General features: G+C 36.5%; 2 protein-coding genes across 4 annotated transcripts in view; one reads left to right on the top strand and one right to left on the bottom strand.

The window, feature by feature from the left end:
• Positions 1 to 3,966: 3,966 nt before the first annotated feature.
• Positions 3,967 to 12,247, bottom strand: coq4 (coenzyme Q4 homolog). The gene is made up of 7 exons (XM_079814559.1): positions 12,094 to 12,247; positions 8,181 to 8,327; positions 7,385 to 7,481; positions 7,145 to 7,247; positions 6,933 to 7,062; positions 6,504 to 6,597; positions 3,967 to 4,781 (listed from the first exon to the last, which is right to left on the bottom strand). The coding sequence occupies exons 1-7, from the start codon at positions 12,185 to 12,187 to the stop codon at positions 4,589 to 4,591; spliced, it is 858 nt and encodes a 285-aa protein (XP_079670685.1). The 5' UTR covers positions 12,188 to 12,247; the 3' UTR covers positions 3,967 to 4,588.
• Positions 11,378 to 16,903, top strand: part of traf2b (Tnf receptor-associated factor 2b) — a 49,960-nt gene continuing 44,434 nt past the window's right edge. For 2 of the 3 annotated variants that reach the window (XM_079814534.1, XM_079814533.1), the window contains exon 1: positions 11,378 to 12,346. In XM_079814534.1, coding sequence (XP_079670660.1) covers positions 12,308 to 12,346 — 39 coding nt within the window. In that variant the 5' untranslated portion in view covers positions 11,378 to 12,307. The remainder of the gene's footprint in view (positions 12,347 to 16,903) is intronic. The other variant, XM_079814535.1, reaches the window with a different exon arrangement.

Below are 16,903 nucleotides of genomic sequence, written 5' to 3'. Positions count from 1 at the left end.
TTTGCATTACATATAGGAAAATGTATATGGGGAACAAGTTTCTTTCAAACATGAAAATAAAAGGGACCCTAAATGTATTCTAAATATACAATATCAAAATCCTCTCAAAATTGTAAATGGGGATTTTTGGAATGCAGATAGAACCTTCTAATTCTAAAAAAAAACACTTTTCGCTTAGAATTATAAGGTTCTATCTGCCAAACCATTATTTGAACATTAAATATAAAAAATTATGTTGTAACAATGTCTCAACATGTGTTGGAATGTAAAATTTTATCCTTTCTTATGACATTTATTTCATATTTTTAGCACTTCCATGTATTTAGGACATTTCAAATTAAGCTAGGCAGGTCTAAATATTTTGTCCAGTGCAGATGTAAATTTTTGGTACCAATTTGGTGGGTAATTAAACACATTATTGCAGAAATTGTTCATCTTTCTTTTGTTTAGACAGAAAGCAGCTACTGTAATACATCTGAGCAGGATTTTATTCCACCTAAAGTGGGCCAGGTAAAATGTCTTTCTAGACATCAGTATGGCTGAAATAACATGCTAACGTTTATTGTTGTAATTAAGACCCCATCAATTAAACTTTTTACTATTTGACCTTTAAGGCTTAATATTGTAAAAATTAAGACATTTTAAGACTTTAAAAACTGCAAGAAAACAGACATGCTTCAGCAAATTAATTCATAAAGTTTAATAATCATTGAAAAATGATTCACTGACTATATGTGATGCCTGGAATTCGGGCTGCTGTCCTTGACAAGATCGTCAATAAAATTGTCGATCTTGAGGTTTCTTAAAAACTTTGCATTGTGTGCCATAATCCTCACAGATATTGGCTGCGTCCCAATTCGCCTACTTATACTACGTCCTAAAAGTATGTACTCTTTTTGTGAAGAAAAAGTACATACTTTTGAGTGTGTAGCAGAAGAGTATGCAAGCTTTGGGACATACTACTTCGTCACTCTTACGTGAGTCCCGTCACCGTTTAAACTGCCCTGTCAATCATCGTCACAGTTCAAATCCCCCACTTTCAATTTAATTTCCTACCGTATCGGAGAGAAATGTAGCCTTTCGTGGGTCTTTAGACTCCTCTCATGTGTTTGCAAAGTTAATGGCCAAACGTATCATTACAAAAGTTCTCAATGCTGCTGAAGGAGAAATATAATGTGGATAATATTGAATAAATATCTTTTCGTCCGGTTAAATACTGATAATTGCTCACTCAAACCACTTTATCTAATCCTCTCCTCTTAACCGTCGGACTCGCGTAACTGTCATGTTTGTAGTTTTTTAAACACTTTTTATCCGCGTTTGTAGTTCTAATCGAATCCTCGTCCATCTCGCAATGGGTTGTGGGCAATATCAGCCGTTAGAGTGCGCATCGATCTGCACTTCGGATTCTGACCGGAAATAGTAAACCATCCGGGAATCTTTGGAATACTTTTTTCAACATACTAAGATTTGGGACATACTAATTCTTTTTTCGAATACTATTTAGTATGGATAGTATGCGAATTGGGACGCAGCAATTGTGTGTCTGCGATCTTTCCTGTCAAGGAAAAAGCCGGCGACACAACCTATAAAGTTGATCCTGATTGGTCCTCTTCTGTGCATTCGAAGTGCTGATTGGCTCACGCAGATAGAACCTTATAGAGCCAAGTCAGAGTTCGACTTTGTAGATAGAACCTTTTTGTTTTTCAATAAAAAGTCCCAAAATGTACACAACTTTAAAAAAAAACATCACATAATGCAAATAAGTTGTCACAGAATAAGAATATGTGAATAACTCAATTTTGACAAAAACGTCAGATAGAACCTTATAATTCCAAGGGGACGAGATGCTACAGTAATTACACTAATTGTAAATAGCAATAGATGCTATTTACACTATAAGAGAAAATAGTTGATAAAGGCTATTTATACTTGGTGCAAATAGTGGCAACTCTTTTTTGCACCAGTCTATTCAGTTTATTATAACAGTATACAATAATAACAACAGTGTATATGATTATATTTATTGAGTGTCTATTTGCACATGGTGTAATAAACACTCAATGTCAATGTACATTTGATTATGTTGTTTATAAATACATTTTAAACAGACCACTAAATGAGACATGATTTCATATAAACATAGTAATGTATTTTCATATATAATTTTCAGTACAGGTTTAGTCTTAAAACACCTAAAACATGATCTCTGATTACAATCTCTTCATAATTTTCTATGTAGAAAAGAAAAAACACTCCAATAATTTGTCATTATCATAATCTTCAGCTATTAATCCATTCAAAAGCGGTGGTAATTTTATGGTGTTAAATCAGTTATCCATAATTGCATATAAAACTTTAGATTGTTTAAATAAAGCTATATAATGGTTTGAAAGGAAATGGAACATATTAAATGAGTAGAACTTTTCAGAAATTTTGAAATATTTTTTTTTTTTCTGTAAAAAGTCTAAATTTACTCCATTCTAAACCAGTATGACTGTTCGGCTACAGTAGATGGGTATAGGTTTTCATCAAATAACACAAAAGTGCAGCATGTCTTCAGATAGTGTGCATGAGTTGAATGGTCCAGGGTACGTTTTTGTCAGTTTTAGGACTAAAGCAGCCAAAGTCTAATTAATGTAAAATCCTTTTATGTTCCGAAGACAATATAAAACACATGGTTTAGAAAGTCATGTAATGAAATGGCCACCCGTCCACTGAAGTCCAGGATTTTTGCCTTTGGTCTGAGATGCCAGGACAGGCTCCAGCACTCCCGCATGCCTTCATAGGAGACGCGGTATAGACCCCTCCATACATAGGAAGGGGAACACATGAAATGACCATTGGGGAGCAATTTTTTTATTTTTTTTTATGTGTAAACAGGCAAACTGCAAAATAAATAAACAAATAAATAAAAAAAAACAAAAAATATATTGCCCATTTTTGTTGTTTAAAAATGTATAATGTAAGCTATTATATCATTTATATCACGCTATTATGTAATATATGGTAAGCTATTATGTCACTTAAATGTATTTACATGTCCCATTGTGAAACTGTTAATTGTGCCATCATTAGGGAAAAAATGTCTTGAAATTCCCCACTTGAAATGACACATTCCAGGAACTTTATAACTACAAAACCAAGCATATTCCAGCTTTGCAGCAGTCTCACCCTGGCTGGACAGCCTCATCTTGTATATTTTTACCAGGCTTACACTACTAAATAACTATTTAGTTACTGTGTGCATTTGTAAGTTGTTTTTAACAATGATCTGGCAAATAAATATTGAGTGCATTTTTTACGCATTGACTAGATTTAAAGTGTAAAGAAATAACACTTAAGCAAAACATGGTCAGGTCAAAGTGTCTGAATAATTTTGGTCCCAAATTTTTATCAGTTTTACTGGTAGTCTACTGTATGAAGAATTTGTGGGTATAATATGTCACAGTTTACTTTATTTTGCTATCTTTACTTACATAAATGAACTATAGTGTCCTGCATCCACTAGTAAAAAATTATATCTGGTGTCTGAATAATTTTTGGTTTGACTGTGTTACCATTATTATCTAAAACTTCACTCACGCTTTATATAGGTATCTTTAACTATGTACTTACATCAAAATATAAGTATTGTGTTCATGTTATATGCAAACATTTCCTGAAGATAATGTCTCAACACTGTATTTTAATGTTGTTGTTTTTTAATCCTTTTCCCAACTAAACTGAGAAACTAAGAGAGAGTAACCTTTAATGAACTATACAGGGGCTTAACAAGTTCTTTATATGGTAGCGGTGCTATATAGCACCTCAACTACCCCAAATAACCGCTAAAGAACCATTTTTTATTTGTGTGTAGTAGCTAGTAATCAATTACTTTTTTAGAGTAACTTACCCACCAACACTGCCTAGCAGGCACCTTCAGATGCCCACTAGAGGGAAGCAGAGGACAATACTCCTTTTCTTCTGGTTCACAATCAGAAAACAGACTTTAATCATTCATGCTGCAGTACATTTATAATAGATGCAAAATAAAACTAAATAACAAAAACAACTATAATAACTTTCATTACGTTTGTGATTTTCTTATCTGGATGTCAAGTTAAAAAGAAGGATATGTATAAATTAACGAGTAATAATCTTAAAATAAATACAAATGACTAAATTACAAAATTGAACAGAGCATTGTGTTGAGTAAAAAAGATGCCACATGTAACTCCAATGTAAAAGCGCCAATGAACACTCAAGAGGTCAATGCTAATAGAATATTAATATTAATATCCTAAAACAAATTTAGTTATAATTAAGTTATTAATTACTTATATTAAGTTATTAATTACTTTATACTACTAACTTTAATAGTAAGAACAACTTAATTCATCTTCTTCTTGAATGATCAAATTAATTCACTATGCATGCTATAGTATTTTCTCATTGTTACATGACATTTATTTTTAGGCATCATTTCCGCTTGTGGGAGGAAGGAGATGGGGATCGTTGTTACCAATGGGATGTATGTAGCTTTCTTGTGGGGCTCTCCCACAAGCTAAAATTTCCATCAGTTATTTCAGTTAGACAGGTTACCGTACTATGAGTTTGAAGATGTATTCTTGCTGGATGGGATCAGATTGACAGGGGGTGGCTCAATGTTCAGCTGGTGTCTGAGCTCATCGAGGTTCTGCTCCCAGCGCCGTTCATAGAAGATGCTCAGCACACATCGGGCACGACTGCCACTGCGCAGGGCCCAAGGTCCTAGAGTCTGAACCAGCAACTGTAGACGACTGACTCCAACACATATCAAATTGACTCATTTACTCATTACTGTAACATTATGATTTCTGATTAAAACAAGTACAACGATACAACAAATATTATCAAAAAAATCTAATTAATGTACTAAAATAACCATAAAATGTAATTGCCCAGATACAGAAATATCTTTCTAAGGGTCTTAAACATTTATCTTCTAAATTGGTTTACAGAAAGAATTTCCTACATTAGGATGCATAATTAACAATAGGATGCATCTAATTTCCGTGTGGTGACAGAACTGGTCAAGAATGACAGTGCTAGGATGTCATCATAATGAAACCTTAAATAATGAACATAATGAAACATGAACATAAGAATGGGAAATACTCAGAGAGGACGAATGTTGGTTGTAATCACGGAAAATTTCAGAAGAAGGGGACATAGAGATTTACTGTATTCCTGTTATTTTACAATTCAAGATGTAGCTACTCTTTAATTAATAATATTACTGAACGCACTTCAGCACTTCAAAATCAATCACTTAAAGGGTTAGTTCACATAAAAAAAAGAACATTCTGTTATCAATTAGGCTACTCATCCTCATGTTGTTCTGAACCCTTAAGACTTTCGTTCATCTTTAGAATTTAATATATTTTGAATGAAATTAAGAGATTTCTGTCCCTCCTTTGAAAGTTTATTTACCCAAAACTCTGGTCTTCAAATGTTCATAAAGAGATCGCAAAAGAAATCTATGGAAGCTTGTTTCCATCACAGAATAAAAAAATGAAAAAGGTAATTACGACTTAATCGACTTAATTGTGACTTTAATCTCCCAATTCTGACTTTTTCTCGCAATTGCAAGTGTACATACATTAATTTTTTCTCTGAACTGCGCAATATAAACTAGCGATTGCGAGTTATAAAGTCAGAATTGCATGATATAAAGTAGAAATTGGGAGTTATAAAGTTTGAGTTTTCTCAAATCAAATAACAAAACTTCACATAAGGTAGTTTTTGCCTTAACTTCTAAATCTAATTATAAAATTATGTTTTTTTCTCCAATTCATTGTTTAAATATAATCATATATACACAGTGTCATGTCATTTTCATGACAGATTTATTTAAACATACATTAAATAAACAAGTCATCATCACTAACAGGTTCTAATATCAAGTAGAATAGAACTAATTTATATAGGCTAATATAGTGCATATACAGTATTTAGCGAAAGAGTTAATTTCTCTAGTGAACTAACCAGCTGTGGACACTGAATGACTACTGAGGTAAATGTAATGCCATATGACATTGTTTACAAGCTGTTTTATTGACGTCTTTCCGCTTTTGAAACACTGATTGACACGTTCATTCTTTTGGAAGAGATGATCGCATTCACACGCTGCTTAAACTGACGCGCCTATACAGTGATCAGTCACGTCAAAACGGCATTTATCGTTTGAATTTCGTGATAAAATGGACTGAATACTTAATATGTTCGTGTGGGAACTCAGATTGATGTCTGTTCCATGCTTAAAACAAGCCTACTGTTAACTGTTAAAGATTGCATTCGGAACTGTTCCACATGTGCATCTTACCGAAAGCCCTGTACCGAAACGGTTCGGTACGAATACATGTACCGTTACACCTCTAATTATTATTATTACTTTTATTAATATTAGTAATTGACAGCATATTACAGTTGCTCTCCACAGACACAGAAAACTTGTAATGAACTCGGAACATTGAACTCACCTGACAGACAGTCGGAGGGGTCCAAGCGTTGCCCCCAGAACACACATGGGCAGGCCAGTCTGTGCAGCTTCAAACCATTTCACAGCAACCTCACCTGTGGGTAAAGAATAATAGAAAAATCTTTCAAAAGATGAAAAAGGCATTCTATTATTCGAATCTTCTAGCATTTGTGTTGTGTACTGGCTGTCAGCCTGGAATGTGGCTATTGGATGGTAAAGATCACAAAAAGAGAATTTATTTATGATGATCTTGGGAGCTCAATGTACTTCAGTGACAAAACAGCTTTGATGCAGCATTTTCTTTACACAAAACCAAAAGCCTGAACTTACCTAAAAATTCTAAGGGATAGTTCTCGACATATAAAACAAATCAAATCTTTAAACAGCTGAAACAGTGGACATGTTTTGTGTTATGGTACAAAACTCTTACCTAGAATATTGGTGGGCATACCAAGCAAGGTATGCAACAGGTCGTGAACTTCACGATATCGTTGCATGACATACGCTAACTCTTCATCATCAACAAACTTCACATCAGCCCTCGAGTCGGGGGTAACTCTCTGAAAAAGGTAAGATGGCAATGGTTAATTTGGCCCATCATTAGCAAATGTTACATGACAATGTGTTTTTCATTTGTCTTACATTTTCTTCTAGAAAACGGAGATACTCTCTTCCTAAAGTCCCATCTGGCAAAGCACACATCTGAGTTAGGTCTAATGTAGATAAGCGGATCCTTGGACGCTCACTAGAGACAAAATTTAAAAGATAAAGATAGAAGTAAAGCAGTATGGTTTACCAAGGAGATTTGATGTCCAATATGGATGATGACAGTGTGCCATAAACAGTTTTTAACAGTAATCAAAGTAAACAAGTGAGACATACACAAGAATAGTGCAACCTTCAGAGTCATTTCTCATCCGCTCCCTTAACTTGATCAGGGCCTGGTGCCCTGTGGTTTCCCCGAGGACAGCAACCATATCTGTTTTGGTAAAATATGTTAATATACATGCACGTTTTGAATCATGGGGATTACTGTAAGAATTCCAGCTCACATGATTTAGGAAAAAAAAAACACCTTTAAACCTGTTAAAGGCTGTTGTGGAGTGATGTTTGGTTACATTTGCCACCTAAGCTCTTCAGAAAATCAAGAAACACATCTGTGTCACAAAGTTTGCGGCATGCTTTCATGCTAACAATAAAACTTATCCACAGAAAACTCTGCAAATTTCCAGAGAATTGGAATATCTGTCATACACAACGGTCTACACATTACGCATCTCTTGTGTTTGTATATTAAATTTGTATTTTGTCACTTTGAATGTACATATATGTACCAATAAAACATCTCTCTATTCTACCATATTTAAAATTCTGGTTTTCCCTCAAAAAGGTCTGCAGTTTCCATCTGTGTCTTGTGGTGTGTCAACTGCTAACTGCATCTCACAATGACTGTAGCATTTCTGGTTCAAGACCCTGGGAATTGTAGGGACCCTACAATTAATGTTACAGTAAACTGTTATTTATTTAGTTGTTATCACGTATCGCTCTAACCAAAACAACTGGACTTTCCACCCAATGAGACAGAAAATAAAACTGTTTTTAGAGAACTGTAATCAAGAAGCCTTATATGCAATCATCACTATAGGTTGACATCATACAGTGTGATTTACAGCCTCACCATGTCTGTAGGGGTTATTTAGGGCAGCCACTCCGGAACCTACAGCCAAAATAGCCTTCTGGACAGAGCTTGTTGGGATGTGGCTTGGATACAACCTTCCATCGTACTGCTGAGAGTCTGAGCTTGTGTTCTGCTGTCCGGTGAGTACTGAGTACAAAAGAGAGAGTGATGGCTCTGAAGTTGAATGAGACAGTGATCACAGTTAACAAACTCAACTTCTCTAAATCCATACTCCTGAGATTAACTATCTTGCCATGAAGCTTACATTTCTCAGAAACCTACTTGCTGCTGAGGGTTTTATATTTATTGAGTTTTATGCCCTAAAGTGTTACATTGTAACAGGTTATATTTCAACCTAAAATCAAAAGAAGGAAAAAATTTAATTGTCTAAACGGGCTTCATTTTCTTTGTACAATACAGAAAAAAAGGAAGCCCAATTTAGACCATTACATTTTTTACATAGTGAAATTGTCCCAAATGTCATTACTGTTAAGTGTCTGGATGTTTCTTTTTTAAAACTGATTTTAATTGTTCTCAATAATCTGCACTAAATTCCTATTACTGTAATGCAATAATGATAATCTTTCTATCAAATTGAGCCTATATATTTTCTTAATTTCCTTGTCAGGAAAATAATGACAATATACAAAAAAAAATAAAAAATCTTAATGATCCACAACTTCATTTCTTTTTCTTGGTTAAATAATGACCCAGACCTATACTTGACACCAAAGAAGGTATTTTTCGATGAGCTGTTGGTCGATTAGTTGCTTAGTTGGTGATACTTAATATTATTGACTTGACACCACTGTTTTCTGCAGAGCTGCTTTTAGCTGAATTAAACCGCTGTATAAAGCGCTATATATCCTAAATAAAGGTGACTTGACATGGTTGACAGACTTATTGCTAAAGAATCTACTGTAAAAATAAAAGAAAACCAAAACACATACGCATAGCAACATAAACATCTTGAGAATTTAAACTTTGTTGTTCCTAAGAAAAGAAGCTGAAGTTACGTGTAGACTGTGAGACACTGGCATCAATGTTGCACTAATGTATGAGTGACTCTTACACATAGATATCATATAATAGAAACGGTCTGTTCCCCTAACTAGTAAATACAAAAAAACTCTCAAACCCATTTAAGGGTAGTAATTGAATTGATGTTCAACAAATAAAAAACAGAAACAATACTGATAAACAAATGATAAAGGTTGGTTTTCTGAATATTAGATCCATAACAAAAGCACATTTTGTAAATTATATAATCACATGACCTTGACCCCACATGACATGATAGATGTGCTGTGTGATTATATTGCTTTAAATGAGTCCACCCCCCAAGATTACTGTTATAAACATTAGCCTTGTCTGAAAGGCAAAGGGGCAGGTCTTGCTGCAATTAATAATAATATATTCAGTAGTAATTGGTTTCAATTAGGCGAATTGGGTAGCATTTCCCAAAAGCACTGTAACTCTATCATAGAAACCATTGGCACCAATGGTCTCTGCAATCTACTTAGCCTTGCAATACTTTTTGGAAATGCAGCCTTGTCTGTGTATTTTACTGTGCTACACTTTGTATAAAAACATATCTCTTGTAGTTAGTTATTGTGAGGAAAAAGTCATTACCTTTTTTATTCTGTGGCAGAAACCAGCTTGCATACATATGCAATGATTAAAATCCTAAATCTAGAAAAGTTATGAAATGTGATTAAAAGAAGAAGAAAGTAATTTCCATTTATAAGCCTACGCGTTGTTTAACATTGTTCTAAACCTGTTTGCATTTCCTCTGCGGAACACCAAAGAAGATTTTGCAGAATGTTAGTAGCAGTTTGGGTTTGACTTCCTCTGTATGGACAAAAAACAAACAAACAAAAAAACACAGAGCTTTATCAAATGATCTTCTTTTATTTTCCACAAAAGAAAGACACATAGTTTGGAAAGTCATGGAAATGGGACAAAGTTTTTCTTTTGCTGTTAAAGCAAACGGGAAAACAGAGATGATTTGTTATGGTCTCCCATTCACCATAAGTTTACCCAGCCATGACAACTTCCTCTTCTGAGAACTATAAAAATTATAAAACTAGCCTATCCAGAAAGTTTGAAATAGTCTTAAACGCTCGAAGTATGAAATAGTTTAAGTCTTAATCGTTTTGCTAGAGTACTCAGTGTGGTTGCTAGGGTATTGCTAAATGGTTGATAGGGTACTCAGGGTGGTTGCTATGCTGTTGATAAGGTACTCAATATGGTTACTACTAGGGTGTTCCTATGTGGTTTCTAGGGGACTCCAGGTGGTTGCTATGTGTTGATATGCAGTTGAGTTTGAACAGTCTTGGCTCATTTGAAAATTCCAATAGACCCTTTTCACATTTCCGGGTTTCTCAGAGCGGAAGTCATCATAGTTGGGTTAAATATTATAGCTGTGAATGAGAGAATACATTAAATATTTATTTTGTGTGCCCATTTGGTCAAATAGCAAAAGAAATGACACAATAGTGATTTCACAACTTTTAAAAAGAGGGAAAAATGGAGTGAGATTAATAAAAGGCAGTGAAAAGAGAGAAATTTGTTATTTTTTACCATCACTCCCATAGACGCTGTATTAGAAACACCCTCACAGCAGCGGTAAGTAGTTTTTTGTAATTTGATGCAAAAGTAATAAAATACAAAGTATTAGTGTTATAACTGTACATATATTTAAAAAAATTAAAATACAAAAAATGTTGCAGGATTTACGATATCGATGACCGTTAAAACGTTATCACATGCTGCCTTCACGTGCTATCGGAAATGTCCTAATTCCCACTTTAGAAGTCGTGATTACGAGCTTGATGCATTCAAGTGCTTTGATGTCGGAATGAACAGGAATCATGGTGGACACCAGGTTATTCTTGCCTATTTATTGGGAAAATCTTATTAAAACCAACATCATATGCACTGACAACCATATAAACATTCCAGATTTCTGCAGGCTATTTTCGCTGTGTATCAAACCTACAATACGCTTCAAATGATTACTCGTACATGTAAATATGCACTGCATTAATGTCAAGACAAGACGATCAAGCTGTTTTGGGGGAAAAACTAATAAAACCACACCTGCCACAGCAGTAGTTCTTCCCGGCACCATGTTCAAAGTTTATGACACGCCCATCTCGGGAATTGGGGTATCAAAATTATTTCCGAACTTCCCAGTGGTAAACACGACATCAGAGAGCGTTCATGTGCAATTTTTACCAAGGAAACTCGTATTTACGATAATTCCGATAGCACGTGAAGGCAGCATGTGTCTGCGGGATTTTTCCGAGAAAACCGTATGGCGGATCAGTCTGAAAAGAAAGCAACTCGAGTCATTACAGTCTAAAGGTCTAGTCTAAGAATAATAATAAGCTTAAGGACAATATCAGTAAGTTGGGTTTATCAAGCCAACAAGCGTCATTTTATTGGGGCAACAAATAGGAAGTCACGACAGAAGATAAACAAACAAAAATAAACGAATAAAATACATTGGAAGTTTAGACACCGAACCAGCATTAACTAGCACACGCCGCCCAACACGTTTATATTCTATAATCTGAAAAACACCTTTTTGAACTAAGCTACAATCACGCGACATGGTCGTGGCATGTGGTTTGTTAGATGAAATACATTATTTGGAACTGGTGTAACGTTAGGTTAATTGGTAAGACGCAGTTTAAACTGTCGCTTGTTGACAACCCCACTGCATTTCAACTAGTACAGTTTGTAGACGTTTAACGTTGTGTTCTGAATGACGGACAGACCAGCATATTGGTGATCTAAACGCTTTCACAGAACAGCTTAGCCAGTGAGCTAACTTAACTTACAAGGTCAGACACCATGCACTTTAACTGTGGACGTAGTTAAACTCTAAAAACGCAGTAAAAAATACCTCCATATGAACGTCGACAATAATATCCACGGTACATTTTTAAAACACTGAGGAAAGAACCGGGAAGACCACGCATCGTGGCTTGCAGGGGCATCGCTGATCTTCTACACTAACGTCACCGTGCTACACTCCGTGCTACACTATTGGCTAATGTGCTATCTCGCTCACTGTGGACGTCATTTTAGGGCACAGCTCAAATGACACGAACACACTGATGGTTAGTTTCCCCCCTACAGTATTTGGTAGTATTTTGGTGAGTAACTTTTATATTTTTTCTTGCTCGATTCTATATTCACGTTGACCGTAGTGTGTCGAAATCACGACATGTCGCTTGTTGTTGGACATTGTGTGGAATCTCGAGCGAGTTGCCATTTTTACTCTCGCTGTGAGAGTCAGGAAGCAATCTAGATACATTGCTTTCAACTGCTAGCTAATTTAAAAAAAAAAAAATGTTTTAGTTTTTGTGCACATAAAGGCACTTGATAAATATATCGGGCGTAATATGTTGGTTTTTTATTATTAATACCGTTGAATGGTTTACGTTAGTGGTTGTAACTCTGCAACATATTTTGTTTAAGTTACCAAGGTGAACGCAGGCCTAGACTAGAGATGAATTTGGACAAACAGCAAACACTGTTTTTTGAGATTTGATTTAAACTGATTCAGGTTGGCTGTTTAAAGTTGCTCAAAATGTATGTCAGTTGATATGTTTTGGAGCTCATCAAACTTCCTACTTTAACAGAGCTTCAGATAATACCACAAATTGATTAAAATGGAAGGTTTGAAGTTAATGACTAAAAGCAATTTGTAACTAGTAAAAACTGAGTGTACTATCCAGTGTACAGCTATAGATCTACAGCCATTTTTAAATAATGCACTTTATATTATTAGATGGTGTGATAATAGACTATATGGAATCCATGGTTCCATTATCTCAACAAGTAACTTAGGCTAAAAAAATAGGGTGTTCAATACCCTGAGCCTCTCCAATTTCAGCATTCCTCTGCTGTAACACACATGTTTACCGAGTACGTGCTAATGTTGATCTTTATACTTTAAATAGTACTGTAGACGAGAATATAGTCCCCAGTATACGTTTATAAGATGGCTGTGTCTCATGTAACATTGTTATTTGTACACGCTGTGACTATACATATCACAACATGTAAATAGGAAAATGTTGGCGTTATTTTGTCAATTATTGAGCAGTAGGCTAGCTGGAGCCATGTACCTCCAGTCTTTGTGCTAAGCTAGGCTACCGGAGGGGGTGTGTCAGACAGAGTTATGGCATGCACGGAGATGAGAATGGTATGTATGGATTTATCTAACTCTGGGGGATACAGTTAATAAGCCTAAGTCCCAAAAAGTTGGCGTGTTCCTTTAACATTTTAATGTAACAATATCATAGTCATTTATGCCATGGTCTGTCTGAATACTCGAGTCTGATTGGTTTAATAGACCCTTTTTGCACTGACGTCACAATTACGTCACGGCGTTAGTTGGAGGCAAAACAAAGGAAAAACTTGAGGCGGCCAATACAAACCAGCACAGTCAGAGCTCAAAATGTCATCTTGTTGTGATTTTGGGTGCCAGAATCGACGGTGTACATTTACAGCATACCTGCTACTTCTGCCAGACAAAAAACGATGACAGCTGTGGTTAAACACAATAAAACGAGCGGACTGGAGTGTGTGTGCCAGGCGCTGGCTAGGCAGAACTTCGGATCGTACGACACAAAACTCATCTGTTAAATCTTTATATTTTAAGTCTTATATGTGTCCATTTAGTGCACAGTTATAGGCATCAAACAATCTAAACTATGCGCATTCATGTTTTCACCATGAATTAGCCTAAACTGAGAAATTTAGATATTTAATGTGAATTTTACATAAAATGTAGCTATTTTAAATAAACCTGTATGTAAATAACATTACTAATTTCGGCAAATACATTTTAAAAATGCCCTATATCCCCTTAAAACTGCACAACTGTAGAGTAAAAACATTAGGCTATTAAAAAAGCGGTATGTGTTTATAAAAAACTGACATGATTTTTTATAAAATCACATGGAGTACCCAGAACAGCTGCATAAAGTTTAAGGTAAAAATAAGCATTTGCCTACTCCGCCTATGCCGCGGGCCGGCCCTGGGTGTAGATGCCAGGCCGCTCAACCGGAGGTCAGATTGTCCATCCATTGAGTGAGCGTGTACAATCTGGTCAATCTGGTTCCGTCCGTTAAAGTTAACTTAAAATAACAGTCATGGTCCTGGACAGAGAGTGACCTTACATATTCAGATACAATTACTCCAGTCATTGTTTATAAATAAGCTCACCTTAAAAAAACCTTGCTGGCTAGCGTTAGTGACGGGATCAGGGGAATCGGTCTGCCTCCAGCTAAACTCCGCCCACAAAAAAAACGTCACAATGTTTACTAACTAAAAAAGGGTCTATAAAATCGTTTAATGGACAGATAGTTCCAAGTCAGTTGAATCACTGTTCTATATTAATGCGCCATTTTCATTTAAGCGCACAGACACACACACATAGGCCTACGTCACTCGCATATAGAGTGTGGAGATGCCGGATCAGAATGGCAGAATGCTAGATCTCACCAACGGGGTAATCCAGCCCCCGGAAAGCGTACCTTCCATAGGGGCAGCCATTGCTAACCAAGCCATCACCTGCTGTTAACATTCCATTGACTCCCATTCATTTTGGCCTCACTTTGACAGCGAATATCTTTACATCGGAGGCGTTTAAAGACTCCATTTGTCCATTGTTTATTTCTAAACAAACACAACAATGTAAAAAATGCTCCATTATCTTGTATCTTACACTATCGCCCCGTAGAAGCCGTTTTCGTAAAAAGTAGGCTAACGATTGCTTCATAACCACACGACTCCGTCGCGCTGTACCGTATAGACCCGAGGAGAAGCTCGTAGGCAATCTTTTACTGTCTATTAGGCAATCGGGGGGGACGTGGAGGCATAAACGCCGATAGAGATGTCGCAAATCCTGCTTCATTCATCAAAAGTTGCTCCTGCTCACTCTCTCTGTCTCCACAAGATTCGGTGATTCAGATTTTACGTTGCACAACTACTAGAAGACTTGCCACTGTCGGACAGGTTGCTCAAGTCACATCTACGTCGTCAAGCTCAGTCTGAGGCTGCGCAGTACACTCAGCCATCAGGAAGTGAGTGCTTCTACCTGACTTCAATTTTCCCTGTTGAAGCCTATGGGGTCGCTGTGTCCATTTCTTTTACTGTCTATGATCCAGCCCCCGGAAAGCATACCTTCCATAGGGGCAGTCATTGCTAACCAAGCCATCACCTGCTGTTAGCATCCCATTGACTCCCATTCATTTTGGCCTCACTTTGACAGCGAATATCTTTTCATCAGAGGCGTTTAAAGACTCCATTTGTCCATTGCTTATTTCTAAACAAACACAACAATGTATAAAATGCTCCATTACCTTGTATCTTACACTATCAACCCGTAGAAGCCGTTTTTGTAAATGCTCAGCCATCAGGAAGTGAGTGCTTCTAACTGACTTCAAATTTCCCTTTTGAAGTCTATGGAGTTGCTGTGTCCATTATGGATCTCACGAGCAGTAATAACCATCAGCTTTACTCTTCCGGTCAAACATTGCGCTGCAAACATCAATAACGGCTTTAAGTTGTAAATGTTGGCAAATGACCATGGCATAAGAACTTTAAGTCGGCCAGTTCTTTGCCTCCTTTGTTGGAGGTCTGTCCTCTTGTAACCAAACAACTTCCATACTATTGAAGTAGCTCCCATTTTATGTAAAAATGGTCATCGGAGGCTGACATGCTGCTCTTGCTCTCAGACAGGTGTCGTTGTTGTGCGCGCTAGGGAATGTAAATGCGCCATACGTCATCGCACTGCTATACTGTTGATATCGCGATATTACACTTTTTTATCATGTAAAAATTTTAGTGCTGGGAATCGATTAAACAAAATTAACTAATGAATCGCATTGTTTTCTGTAATTAATCGCGATTAATCACAAGTTTATAATATTTTTGGAGTTTTTAATATTTTGATATTGTAATAATCTCCAAATTAATGTAGAAACAATTTAAAGACATATTTTAAATATTTGTTGTAATGGCATCTTTTTATGAATTTAACATAAGATTAACGTAAATCTAATTACTAGTCTTCTCCGCTAGATGTCACCCTCTTGTTGGCCTTGAGCAATGTTACAAAGGAGCGAGAGGCGCGCGGCCTGTCATTCATCATTCACTGGTTAAATGGCGGCTTCTGGTGCATTGACGTTTGTAATGCTGAGGTGAAATGCTACAAATCTGCAGAATCATTTGATGATGAGACATCATCCAGACGTTGCAAGAACAGCCGAGCAAACAACCGCCAAAAATAGATCACATACATGCGAATGCTTGCCTTGCATTATGATCATTAAACTTGAGCGTTCACTGAAGCACGTACGTTAGCCATTACATTCAAATCAACAGTTCGTTAGCCATTACATTCAAATCAACGAGTCAATACAGCGCAGGACCAATAATTCAAACCTAATAGCTTATATTATAAACAGATTTCCTTAAATAAAAGTTAGTCCACACGGCAACTAACTTGTGTCCGGTATGAATGCGCTTCTCGTGTATGAAAAGTAACGAGCGGTGACGGCGCACGCGCAGAGGGAGGCTCGGACGCCGGGGGCTCCGTCTCATCCCCCAGCGGAGAGATGACCGAGCGGCGCGCTCCGCTAAGAAAGCACCCATTCCCGGTTACGGCCTCAGTCCTTGAAAGGCCTCGTCAAACACTG

This window comes from Gobio gobio (assembly GCF_949357685.1).
Source record: "Gobio gobio genome assembly, chromosome: 4".
NCBI classification, from domain to species: Eukaryota; Metazoa; Chordata; class Actinopteri; order Cypriniformes; family Gobionidae; genus Gobio; species Gobio gobio.
The sequence above is the reverse complement of the archived record's forward strand: the minus strand, read 5'-3'. Positions and strand labels throughout refer to the sequence as shown.